The following is a 13,604-nucleotide window of genomic DNA, read 5'->3' as shown; positions in this document are numbered from 1 at the left end:
ACCAGCATGGCTATTCTTCCAGTTCCCAGGGCAGGGAGTAGGCTCTGTCCATCTGCATTCCTCACGCCCAGCTCCCTCACCGCCACTTAAATGTACCACCAGAGCTTTCCCGTCCCTTAGTTCATCTCGCCCACCTCTCCACAGAGACTAAAACCACGTGGCTGAAACGCCAACCTCATCATGACAGTCTCTTGCCCTGGAACCCACAGCCTCGCTAGTATCTGTCAGCTCAAATCCCAGTATTTCTTTTTTTTTTTTTTTTAAGTGTGGTGTGCTAATTCCCATGGAACAAACTTTGATCACTGGGAAACTGAATATGGGAGGGAGAAAGTAAGTATCCCTGACCCCTTCTTCCTCTTTTCCATGGACAATTCCAACCTTACAGCCACATGGCTCATCTGAAGAAGCCCTGTAGGGCCAAGCAGATGCTTCTGCTGAAGGATTTCCTTTTTTTTTTAACATCTTCATTGGAGTATAACTGCTTTACAATGGTGTGTTAGTTTCTGCTTTACAGCACAGTGAATCAGTTATACATATGTTCCCATATCTCTTCCCTCTTGCATCTCCCTCCCTCCCACCCACCCCTCTAGGTGGTCACAAAGCACCGAGCTGATCTCCCTCTGCTATGTGGCTGCTTCCCACTAGCTATCTATTTTACGTTTGGTAGTGTATATATGTCCATGCCACTCTCTCACTTTGTCACAGCTTACCCTTCCCCCTTCCCGTGTCCTCTTATCCTTAGGTTCTTCATGACCGTTTTGGTTTTTTTTTCTTAGATTCCATATGTATGTGTTAGCATACGGTATGTGTTTTTCTCTTTCTGACTTACTTCACTCTGTATTCAAATCCCAGTACTTCTCGGCATTTCCTCAGTGGCCACGCACACTCCTTCAGCCATCCTCCACGATTAGCTCCCGAGAGCCTCTCTGTTCCAAACAAGGAGCGCTTCTATGTTCTTCCACCTGTCTGTCTGTCCACGTCCACAGCTTTCAAATCTTGGCTAAAAATTCGCCAGGGAAAGCTTTCTCTGACCAACTTTGACCCCCTTGGCATCCTCGGCAGCCTCCGTGCTTGGACCAGTGGGCAGCAAAGAGGTCAGGAGAAATGCTCGTTGAGGAGGCTTCTGGAGAGATCCTGGGATTAGAAATGGGCCAAAGGCCTCTTTGCCACGATCCGTGTTCCGCAGTCTCAGTAGGAGGTCTGAATGTATTCCCCACAGGCCCGAGGACGTCCTGCCGGGCATGCACTGGTCTCCACATCTCCCCTGAGGCAGTCCTCCCTTGACCCATTGCAGCCATAGTCCTGCTGTGAACTCTGCTCCCCATGTGTGCCCCCCACACACACACCCCACCTCCCTGTACTGGGACTCCGGGTAGGTAAAGCTGTCAGGGCCACAGGGTCAAGTACCAGCTCCTGCCTTCACCGCTATGCCAGCTCAGCTCAGTTACTATGGACCGGGCATCGTGCCCGGTGCTGGGGAATAAGAGGCACATTAGATGCAGTCCATCCTCAGAGGCTGCAATGTGCCCAGTGATAACAGCCTGGCATCGTCAGCATCGGGATAGGGGTTCACTCTGGGAGAGCCAGGGCTCAGCAGTCACCCCAGTCCTAAGGCATACAATCCCCTCTTACCCTTAGACTTTCACAATGTGATGAGGTCACCAAACGCTAATCTCACTTTAGGAAGGCTGCCAACTCGAGTGTCTGAGCCCCTGTATCTCTGAGGGTCAGTGGCACATTAACACCCAGGGCAGCAAATGCCCAGGACCTACCTGAGCCCTGGACATGTGGTCATCATTCAAGTGTAGAGAAATCTATTTGCAATGAATATACCATTGGTTAGACCCTTGGCGTGGACATCTTTTCACTCTGCAACAATCTTTCTACTTTAGGTGGATCTGACTGATACTCTACTGCCTTGGAAAATACAGGGCTCAATTTTCTTTCTTTTGTTTCTTCAGCCACCTTAAAAAAAAAAAAACAAAACAGAAAATTTCAGGGAAGTGAACGCATACTCCTGACAAAGATAAGAGAGGCCTGCGTGAAGCATCTCCATTTCTTCCAAAGGGAGCTCTCGTGACCTCCCCCTGCCTCGACTGAGAAAGCAGGCAGATTCTTCCTCACCTGGCCTATGCCTGCCCCGCCCCCCATGCCTGAACTAGGCTGTCAGGGGGTCCAGAGCTGGGTTGGGACAGTACCCTGAAAATAGGAGCCTCAGGCTTGCAAACGTGCTGGAAATTAACAGGTTCCCCTCTAACAGGTGTGCGAGTGAAGAGCCTCCTGATCAGGTTGGAGGGTCGCAGCCACCTCCTCACCATCACTGCCGTGAATGACACGGCATTACGCATGCTCAGTTCTCACGGGCCTCAGGGCCACTGCTGGTCTACAGAGAGAAACTGTGAGGTACAAAAAGACTCCCCTCCAGGCCAACTCAGCTCCTACACGAGGTCTGGTTGGCCCATGAGACACCTACCGTAGCTGACATTCAGCCCCTTCTTCCTACATTCATGGCCTCTGCGCTGGAGGCAAGGCCAAGGACAGCAGCAACAAGCACCTTGATCTGAATTGGCTTTGAGGCCATGGGCTCTGTATCATGTCAGTTTTCCTACAGACTCTTCTCCAGCCTGAGAGGCCCTGAGAGGGGAGAGGGGCATGTTAGTTTCCCACTGAAGAGGAACTTGCCTCAGTTTCTCCTTCTGGTGCACCTAATGTTGAGACTAGAATTTATAGCTCCAGTTGTGAGGAAGGAGAGGAGGTAAGAAAGGGAAGGCCATGAGGGGAAAGTTAGCCCACATGTAGACCAAGGATGCTTCCGGACACGGCTTGGGGTCCAGCAGACCCTCTCATCCCCGCTTTCACAAACCCTGCTTCCTTGTGCCTGGAGAGCAGAAACCACACCCAGGAGGTGGCCAGCACAGCATCTGGGCCCTCACTCGGGCACAGATTCAGCTGGAGCAGCAGTTTAGGCATGGAAACCTCATGTCCCAGACCATCATATTAAATCAGCAACATTCTTGAATGCCAAGCTAGAGTAACACAAAAGTCACCTGATATAGGACCCACTCCACGGGGAGGGATTCATAAATTACTAAATTCACTTGTGCAAAGTGCCCCCAGGGCATATCAATGGGATGGGACTGCGCCCTCAACACCCCTTCCCCACCCTAAACAAGGATATGAACAGTCGACCACTCTATCATCCTTCACGTCGTAAGCCACTTTATTCCAGTCCCTTGAACATCACAGGCTGGCCTGATTTCAGACAGAACAGACTCCATTTCCAGAGGTCCCTCAACACAGCAATGACAATGAACAGCCCAGCACAGGAGTGACATAAGCTTTTAGGCATTCAGCCTTCTGGGTGCTGTCAAGTCCCTTGGCCACACTCGAGTGCATTGGATCAGACATACAAAGGTCTTCCTGGGAAGGAGGAGAATGAGAAAACAACCCTCAAGAAAATACAGACAGGGTCAATGGCAGGCAAGGACGAGGACTAGTTTCCGCTTTGTTTTCTTAACAGCTGGAGACACACTCCCCTGCATCTCACTCCAGCTCTAGGTTCTAGGGAACGGAGTGCGTCTGGCTCAGTAAGATGTCATGACTGAGGACAGAGCCCAGGCGGGCTTTCCCCAACATTAACTGACTCCGCCATCTAAGGAGAACTAAAGGAGGAATTAGGTCTTCAATCAAGAGCGGGAGAAAGTGGGAGGCAGCTCCTGAACATCACCTACAGAGGTGCCGGGTCCCCTTGCCACTGTGCACGCCGCGTCTTAGGTTAATTCCCTAGTTTTCAAAACCAGATTTTACCACTTGGCCAATGGAGGGACTCAGCAAGTCTCACAGTATAGAACCACTATAAAAAAAACTGACACGCAGAGGAAGATGAAGATTATTTTACTGAGTCCAGGTCTCAAAATTTCACCCTGCCAAGTTGGTTCGTTTTGGTCAACCATACAAATTCAGATTTTTACTGTCAGTTTAAATGGAATCGCGTAATACTCAGGAATCTAGAGGTTAGAAATGGGCTCAGCATCGTTTTTCTCATGGTTATAAGTTTATCTTTCTGTGGTTCATGGTCTACAGGAAGTAGCTTGGCCGCAGCCAAGGAGACCTCTCTGCCTTCTCTTGGGGCAGGGTCTCCCCGTCTACATCCTTGAGTGTTTGGACTTCCCCATACCTACTGCTTGTGAAAATATGACTTACCTGTGACCAGCAACTTGTACTCTTACCTTTCAATTCAAATTAGGATGTATGAGGTCATCAGACCAAACTGCAACTCAAATTTGTACTGTCACTTCTGTAAATAGAAATTTGCATTCAGAGAACACGATGATGCAAGATACTTTCGGATTCCCAAGGGTGGGCCTTGGAAATCACAGACACACTTGCCTATGCCTTCTTCAGGATGAACCAGGTGATGCCCAGCCTCTAACCTCTGACTCTTTTCAGGGCCGCTAGAGGCGTGGAAAAGTCAACATTCCAGCTATGGCTTCCTAACCATCCATGTGGATTAAAGCACTGGGAAGTCCCGAGAATTTATGCTATTTGGGGTGGGGGTGGGAACAGCTACAGAATATTATCTGCTCAGAAAAGCACCACACCTCTGATCCAGGACTGTCAACGGGCTGCTGGGCTGGGTGGGCAAACCCACATCTCTAATAAATATGAACCTTCTGGTGCTCCAGTTGACACATCCCACTCAAACTTGCCCCACTTCTCTTGCCTAGGCACTACCACTGGAAAAGCATTCAAAATTAAGGTTGGGCCCTGGTCATGGTTACTTTGTACTTTTCTGGAATATATAAAATATACCTGTTGATTGGTGCATTTGTGCAAAGACGGATATGACTTTAAAATAAGACACAGACATTCATTATAGCTGGCTTACTTCACAACAAGCTACTAAAAACAGTCTCCTGTAATAAGATTGTATTAGTGCTCACTAAACATGCATTTCATTTAAACAAGGCAAAACACTTAATTTCGTCTGTAATACCCAGTATTTTATATACAGCGATCTTTTTTTTTTTTTTTAAACTACAATAGGCAACAAGATGGGTCTGGCTTTGAAATATAAATTACCATTTGTGTTTAATTTCCAGAGAAACTCATCTTAGCTCAACTAGTGTAAACCTGGGAAGAAATAGCTGAGCCATCTTTTTCCTCTCCTCTATGAATTTACCTTGAAATGTTCACAGCTTAGAAACTAAAGCCTGCTGGGGAAGAGGATGGGGTGGGCCTCCAGGCGGGAATCCCCCAGGCCCCTTTAATAGCCTGGCCCTGGAGGATTCCTGGTCCCTGGGCAATCGAGCATCTGGTGCCACCACCCCTAGGGCATGTGTCACTCCAGACCCAGGTGGGGAATTTTGTTTTCCAAACAGGGCCCTTAAGCTTGCAATAGAATCACTGGACTGGATTGTTTTCTCTTCTCTTCTCTTGCCTCCCCCAGTCTTCGGTTTTAGAACACAGACTTTCGAATCAAAGGGAAAGTAATAATAATAACGATGAAAAATCGTCAGAACAACGAACACCACAAAGTCTGTGCACGGCAGCACTGTTCATGCTCTCCACAAGCGCGGGGGGCTCTAGACATTCCCATGAAGCGTCCACGACAAAAGAAGCTGCAGGCGGCACGGAGGGAGGTGCATCCGACCACACGAGGAACAGCATCACCGTCAATATTGTTTGGCAAAAAAAAAATTTTTTTGTTAAAAAGTAAACTCCAAAGGGAACACAAGCAGCTCTACAGTTGGTGGGGCTTCCGGCTCAGAAGTGGCCGGCGCTGCTGGGGTCGCACTGCAGGAGGCGCACTATGGACGGGTCGCTCTTGGCCCCTCGGATGAACTCTTCCAGGGAGAGTTTTCCTAGAAAGCAAGAGGACCGGTGAGTGGCGGCTGGCGGCCGCTGCACAGACGTAGGCTTCCCGCTGTACCTTGGAGCCGGCGGCGGCGGCGGCCCACCTCTTCCCGGGGTCTCACACCTGCCGTGAGGCCCACCTTCCGTCTCTCCGAGCCGAGACCCCGGGGCTCGTTGAGCATCGCACAGTGCAGCACGCGGCCTCCTGAGAGCTCTGTGTGCACGGCCCTGGGCTGCGGGGCTGCTGCGTGGCCGCGACGTGGGCCCTGCCCTCGTGGCCCCTCCAGCTGCAGGTGCCCCGGAGGGACTCAGATAGCGCCTTTCAGAGACTGAGCTGGGCTCCTGCAGCGCCAAGGCCGTCCCCACGGGCTCACTGGGCCCTCTGGGCTCCTCAGGGTCACTTGGCTACACCTACGTTTGCATGTGGGCAGAGGGGCCCGAAGAGACATCTGGGGAGAGGGCCCCTTCTTTGGGCCAAGGTGTGAGGACGGCTGCCCTTCCATCCAGGCGAGGGCTGTGTGCTCCGAGAAGCAGAGAGGTGCCGCGGGGGTCCCTCCCGTCAATCAGGGCACTTTCCTCCTACCTCAATGGGCTGGACGGGGGAGACTGGCTGCCTGGGATTCCACTCCTCCTCGATGTCTTTCTCCTTCTTGCCCAAGCTAGAGTATGTATCAATTCCCTTCGGGAAGTTTCCTCGGTCATATTGTTGGTGGGGAGGCAAAGCTTCCCCCGCTTTCTTGTTGCGGCAGGGTAAACCCTGCATTCAGCGTATGTATCCGCTCGGGCTAACTACCCGCGTGCTCCCGGATTGGCTTCCCAGCTAACCTGCTGGGGGCCCAGACTTTTCTCTTCAAGTCAGCGCCAGGGGTTAGATGCAAAGAGCTTCTCCAAGAGGAATCTAACAGCGGGAGGGTCTAGATGAGGACCGTGCTCCGGTGTGGCGTCCCGCCTTGGGGTCCAGAAGCCCTGAGCCAAAGCACCAAGTCTCCTGGTTGGGTGGAGCCTGACCCCTTGCAGACCGAAAGCCCCTCCCAGTACGGCTCCCACTCCGACCACCCCCCCCACCCCCGCCCTTTTTTTTTTTTAAAAAATCCAAGGCTTTCCCTTAGGAAAGCACAGGACTTTTAGCAACGAGATGCATTTGGGGAATGCTGACCCCGTCAGGGCTCTGTGACCCCATTGTGGCCGAGTCCCAGAGCACAGGGTCTCATTTCTCGCAGTGAGCGTTCGATCCTGCAGTGTTTGGGTCTTCTCCCATCTTTCAGCCCTATTCTGAAGAGGAGGCTGGGCCTCGGGCAGCAGACAAGCCCACCTGTGCTCCCCTGGAGCATCAGCAAAATGTGCAGTTTAATGTCAGCGAGTTTACTATTCTATTAAAAGAATCCCATGTGTTTAGTCTTTGCAAAACAAACTATTCGCTGTGAATCAAGGCACATAGAGAAACAGGATGTAACGGCACCTTTGTGGAGAAACAAAGCAAACAGATTGGCCTGTACCCTGCAAACCTGGATTCTCAGGCAGCTGGTGCCCCAGAGGGCATAGGGATAGAAACGGAGGCTCGCTCTGCGACAAAGCCTTCCGCCGGGGGTATATGACTGCATTTGCTCATCACTGACAAGAACTGCTGGGGATGCCCAGCAGAACAGGCAAGCTGGAAATAAAAGCAAGAGCTATAGATGACTCAGGGCTTATTATGGACCAAGCTCTGTGTTAGCACTTTAAACTCAGATATTACATCTAACTAGGGCTGCCAGATTTAGCAAATAAAATACAGGATGCCCAGCTAACTTTCAGTTGCAAATAAACAACAATTTTTTAAGTATGTCCCAAATATTGAATAGGGCATACTTATATTGAAAAGTCATTTGTTATTTGTCCAAAAATTAAATTTAATGGTGCCTCCTGTATTCTGTCTGGCAATCCAACATCTAAAATCCACTGTTCTTGAGTTTGAAATCCATCTCTCCTTTCATTTTGGTTTGCTCTGCATCCCCTTGTTGGATTTGAATTGTGGGCGGCTCCCTCAGGGTGGAATCTGCTGGCCACCTCACCCGCCAACAGCTGAGGGGTCCCACTTGGCTCCAGGAAACCCAGCACCTTGGAGCATGCACACGAAACCCCAACAAAACCCCCTGGGCAGGCTGGGGTGAAAGCTACTAGGGTCTGGGTGCATAACAAGCCCCTCCCCACTTTCTGATTCGCTGGCCTGCAGGATCCAGCCTCCATCTTCCCCCTACAGGGAGAAAGCAGGATAAGCCACTTTCACAAAGGGCCTCGAGCCAGGTCCTTATGGCCAATATCTTGACCCCTAGTGGAATTTCCCTGCCCGGACACCCCAGCCCCTCCAGCAGCCCCGCCTCTGAGCAAAGCAAAGCAAAGCAAAGCAGCCATGGCCTCCTACCGTCTCTATTGGTGTCCATCTGGCGGAAGATCTTTTCTGTCCTCTTCTCTGGGGTCGACTCATCTTCAGGCATTTTCATTACAGAGGAGACCATCTTATAGATTGCCTGGGGACAGAAGCAACATGGCGTGAGACAGAAACATGGTTTGTTTTCGCACACAATGGCCCTATTATTAAACCTCCCAAATACAGGATTGAAGGGAATGCCTCCCATCACACAGCGACCCAGCTCTGCTCCTGACCATCTGTTGTCGTAGAAGAGAGACGTGCAGTTGCTGGTGAGAGCAGCCAGGCCAGCAGAGCTTGTCCAGCGGCAAGAACCTTCAGGAGCGACAACTGGCAGGAAGATCCACTAGGCCCCCCGTGTCTCTAACTTATGTGCTTATGAATCCCCTGGGACTCTTGTGAAAACGCAGCAGCTGATTGAGTAGGGTGGGCTGGGGAGATGGGGGGCTTGAGAGTCTGCATTTCTAACGAGGTGCCTGTGTGCTGCTGCTGCTGTTCTGAGGTCCCTGCTCTCAGGCTGTAGGTGACATTCCTCAGGCCAGAGACAGGTCAGGGTCTACTGTGGTCTCTCCCTGGGTCCCTCAAGGGTGACAAACACTGATGGTCTGTAAGGGCCTACCCTCCTCTTCTCCTGGGCAGACATTACCAATCCATCCCAGTGCTCTTTCTCCTTGGATGTGGCAATCGTCTCACATTCCTTCTCAGCAAGCTGCCAGGTATCCCCGGGATGGGAACAATCTGCCATCCAAGTTTTGGAAGAAATAAGTATAAAGTCTCAGCTTGAGATCAGCTGGGTACATCAGAAATCTGATGGGCAAAAGAGGGTTCTACTGAAAAGGTTCTGTGAACAGTACTGAAACTATCTCCCCTACCGTGGACCCCCCATGGTACCCAGTAAGCGCCTGGAAGGCCTCAGCGGTCAAATGTTGTTTTTATTTTGGAAGCATAATGTAAAGTCATTGTTTTTATCCCCAGACCATGGTTCTGGTACTCAGATTCACTTGGGGAAAATTAGCCCTGGGAAGGAGTTTTAGAAAAAGTAGATTTTGCCAGAGGGTGGGCAGAGGAATCTGGAAAGTTCTGGAACTTGGGATGTAGTGGAAGGAGAGAAAGGAAGGCAGCTGAAGGAAAGTAGTCTCCAAAGGGGAAATGTGGAAACAAAAAGGGTTGCAAAAAGAGATAAAGGCTTAACTTCTCCACTTTACAGTCTCGTTCAGGATCAACTCTGCCTCAAGTTCCTAAAATATTCTGGAGAAATGGGGGTAAATATTATAATCTCCGTTGATAAAATAGGAGTGAAAAATGGAGTCACCCAGTGTGTTGACTCTTGGGCTGATCCCACCCCATTAGGGACCCCTCAGGCCAGGCTCCCCAAGTCTGACTTGAACCCACCCAGAGTCCTCGCTGAACTGGAGCTGCCTCCACGGTGATTCTGTCTGGGAGGAAGGGCAAACAGGGAGTCATGGCTCTGTCTGGGATGATGGGTGTCACTGGGGTAAGTAAGCTTGGCCACAGTCAGCTGTCCCAAGAGACGTTCACTGAAGTGTGCTCCAGAGGCGAGAGGTGAGCCATACTCTGTCTTCCTCCTGGATCCCTATTGCTGTCCCCTCCAGCCCAGGACTACACTACCATCTGTGCTGGGGTCATAGCGCCATGCGCCAAGCCGCTGGGGACACCTGACTCCTTGGGGGGGCTAGAAAAGGCCAGAGAGTTAGAGACTTTTTTACAAATGGGAAACAGAGGTGCTGAACTTCCAGGGCCACGTGAGTATTTAGTAACAAGAGTGGAAAGCAGGACACTCTCCACACCACCATGTTTTGAGGTCCAGCGCCCTCTCCTCAGCTTTCTCTGCTCCGACACGGAAGCTTTTCTGTAACTCTTGACTCAAAGAGGAATCGGCGGCACCAACTGATGAACACACACACACACACCCCCCTCACACGGATTTCAGACTTACACAGTCTAAATATTTTGTGAATTCACAAGCCCAGGAATCTTAGAACAACAACAACAAAACAGTATCTAGATATCAGCGCCCCACTAAATCACAAGTACACCTCTTTAAAGGTTTAAGAGCTGGTACATTTCAGGAGTTGTACAGGTGATGTGGGAGGGGCATTTATGGACAAATAATAAGTTTACTTTGGCTAGAAGTCTTAAGGATGCTGTGTAATCAACCTTCTTTGGGGCTGCGTTACTCCTTCCCCAAATCTGTTCTGGCCTCGGTAAGGTCCCATGGTAGCAAGTAAAACCCACTGGTCTGGAACACTCCTTGGAACTCTCAGCCTCTAAGAGTTGAGGTTCATGAAATTCTCCTTCTTGGGATTCTGAAGGAAGTCAACTGTGTAATAATCTAGGGATTATTCTCTTAATACTCTGGTTGAACAAATGAACGAAAGACCAAGCAAACAGATGAATGTGTTTGAAAACAAGGCGCTTACACCCAACAGAAAGTCTTCAGGCGTTTAGTCTTTAGCTGTTAGACTAAAGGAACAGGGCTGGGGCAGAGAAATGAGGATAGGTTAGTTCAAAACAACAACAACAAAACACCCATAAATAAAAACAAAACAAAAATGAAGAAAGTCAGGATCCCTTATATGAGGATATTTGCAAACGAGGCTTCCGGAATTGGGCAAGAGATGTAACGTCTGAGTGTACTGAGGGGTTGAGGAGGAAGTGCGAGCACCTTTAAGATGCTCACGTTTCCAGATGGCTCTTTCATAGCACTCAGACTAGACTGTTTTTGTTGATTTGTTTTTTTTGTTTTTTTTTTTTTGCGGTACGCAGGCCTCTCAATGTTGTGGCCTCTCCCGTTGCGGAGCACAGGCTCCGGACGCGCAGGCTCAGCGGCCATGGCTCACGGGCCCAGCCGCTCCGCGGCATGTGGGATCTTCCCGGACTGGGGCACGAACCCGTGTCCCCTGCATCGGCAGGTGGACTCTCAACCCCTGCGCCACCAGGGAAGCCCCATTTGTTTGTTTTTAATGTGCATCAGCTCACAGAAAGGGATTAGTGGATTATTTACAAAACCAGGTCTATGAACGTGGGTGGTACTAGAGCAGTGAGCAAAGAGATGAGGTGACAAGCCCCAGGGGTCCCAATGTAAGTGGGTGACAGCCCTGCAAAACCTCAGTGGGGAATCACCTGTCCCTTTGCCCCTCTCTCATGGCCTCAGCAAGCCAGCACTGATTGTATTAGACCTGGGACTCCACAGCGCAGGGAGAGAAAAGACACAACTCCAGACAGCAATCTGAAACAAATCGTGTCTTTTATTAACCCCAGTTCCCCACACCCCTCCCCCTAATTTAATGGGATTAAACCATGGAGAGGCCAGGCTACTTCCCTACTTTATTTTTAGCAATGTCAATGAGAGGCCCAGCAGGGACATCCTGTTTTTAATTAAACTTGAAGAGCCCTATTCTTGTCTCTGGGTAAATACAACCGCTATGGGACACCCAGGAACCCAGCTCTGGTTCTGCCCTAGGCAGGCTTAGGACAGCACCACCTGCGGCCAGGGGAATTACCAGCTTCCTCTTGACATATATATATATATGTGATTTTTCTTTTTCCCTCTGAATGAACCACCTCTCGGAATGTTGGAAAGGAAAGGCTCATGTCTGAACTGATAAACGTTGTGGGATTAACTAAGGGCAGGCACAATTCCAAGAGCTAAAGTTCACCCTTCTCTCTGAAGGAAACCAGACTGGCTTTTCATCAGAAGATGCAGGGTCTTCCAACAGGACACCCAAGGCCCCATGACAACCCACCAAGGGTAAAAGAAGTTAAGCAGTATAGGTTGTTCTTAGATTGTCGATAAAGAAAAGCATCCTGCTTAGAAGGATATTACATACCAGGAAAGGAGGGTAGAGAGAGGCCATGAGAATCTTTCTTGGAAATACTCTTAAAATGGGGTCAATATCTATGTATCTAGAACAGCGTAAGCACTTTCTTGTTTAGAGCTAGAAGAATACAGTAAGTCAGTAAACCCATAATGTTCTCCCAAAGTGCTGTAGACACGTTCACAGGCAGGGAGAGGATGGGGGGAGAATAAGGGCCCTACCCCTTTTTCAACCAAAGCAGCTCCGTTCTTATATTAGTTTTCACAGAAGATTTTACTTGAAACTCATTATTGCCCAGGCCCCTGCCCCCACTCATGTTTGTTTGTTTCTTGGTAAACACTCCTACCACCCACCATCCTGTAATCAAGTCAAAGACATCTTTAATATGGCTCTAACCACCCGTCTCCACGTGCAGGCAGTCAACTAGACCTATCAAATCTGCCTCCTTCATATTTTTCTAAATTTATCATTCTTGCCCATTCCTCAGCCACTGTCTTGTTTCAGGTGAGTGGTGGTACCCATCATTTTTAGATATGGGCAGTTACTATTTATTTCATTCTTATATAAAGTGCTGTGCAAAGATTGCTTCCAACAGCCCCTTCCAAAGATCCCGTTCACTCTCCTAAAAAGACATTCTGGAGCTGCTGTGGTTTAGGACTTCACATTTTAGGGGGCAATACTGAGTTTGTTTTTGGAATGTTTGACTGTGAGGTACCAGTGCAATGTCTTAGTGGAGGTGTCCATTAACAGCTGGACATAGCAGAGGTGAAGATCTAGAGGTACTCTGTTTCTTCATCCATAAAATGGGGCTAATAAGGTTATTGTGAGGATTAAATGAGAAAATGCACATGTACCAGGTTGACTAGTGTCCTGCAAAAGTTCATGTTCACCCAGAACCTGTGAATGTGACCTTATTTGGAAATAGGGTCTTTGCGGATGTCATCAAGTTAAAATGAGATCATATTGGATTTGGGCAGGCCCTAATCCAATGATGTGTTCATATAAGAAGAAGGAAATTTGGACACAGTCACACAGGGAAAATGTCACACGATGATAGAGAGATGTGGGCCCAAAACACCAAGGATCGCCAGCCACCACCAGAAGCTAAGAGACAGGCATGGAGCAGATCCCCCCAGGAGTCTCTGGAAGGAACCAGCCTTGCCCACACCTTGCCTTTGGACTTCTGGCCTCTGGAACTGTGATAGAATAAATTTTTGTTGTTTGAAACTGCCCAGTTTATGGTAATTTGTTACAGCAACCCTAGGAAACTAATACAGTGTGGAAAATACTTAACACTATGCCTGGCCCATACGAGCACTGAGAAGATGACTTCCCAGAACTAATGAAAGGAAAAGAAGGCTGAGGCTGGACCTCTGCTTGGGAATATCCTTGTTTAGGAAACAGGAGAAGGAAGAATAGTCCACAAAGTAGACGGAGGGCACAGCCGAGTGGGGGGCCTTTGGGTAGCAGGCACTCACTTGGGTTGCTAGATGCCTAACTTC

The 13,604-nt window shown here is 49.4% G+C and overlaps 1 protein-coding gene across 12 annotated transcripts in view; it reads right to left on the bottom strand.

Moving 5' to 3' along the window:
- Positions 1–2,881: 2,881 nt before the first annotated feature.
- NCALD (neurocalcin delta) overlaps positions 2,882–13,604 on the bottom strand; it is a 430,559-nt gene continuing 419,836 nt past the window's right edge. For 8 of the 12 annotated variants that reach the window (XM_079901530.1, XM_079901529.1, XM_079901523.1 and 5 more), the window contains 2 exons: positions 8,258–8,363; positions 2,883–5,864 (listed from right to left, as the gene is read on the bottom strand). In XM_079901530.1, the coding sequence (XP_079757656.1) occupies positions 5,767–5,864; positions 8,258–8,363 (204 nt within the window). In that variant the 3' untranslated portion in view covers positions 2,883–5,766. Of the gene's footprint in view, positions 5,865–7,011; positions 8,090–8,257; positions 8,364–13,604 lie in introns of those variants that run through there. The other 4 variants (XM_079901525.1, XM_079901524.1, XM_079901534.1 and 1 more) reach the window with 2 other exon arrangements.

The sequence above is a fragment of the Stenella coeruleoalba genome, assembly GCF_951394435.1.
Source record: "Stenella coeruleoalba genome assembly, chromosome: 17".
Lineage (NCBI taxonomy): Eukaryota > Metazoa > Chordata > Mammalia > Artiodactyla > Delphinidae > Stenella > Stenella coeruleoalba.
This window is presented reverse-complemented; position numbering and strand designations above follow the sequence as displayed.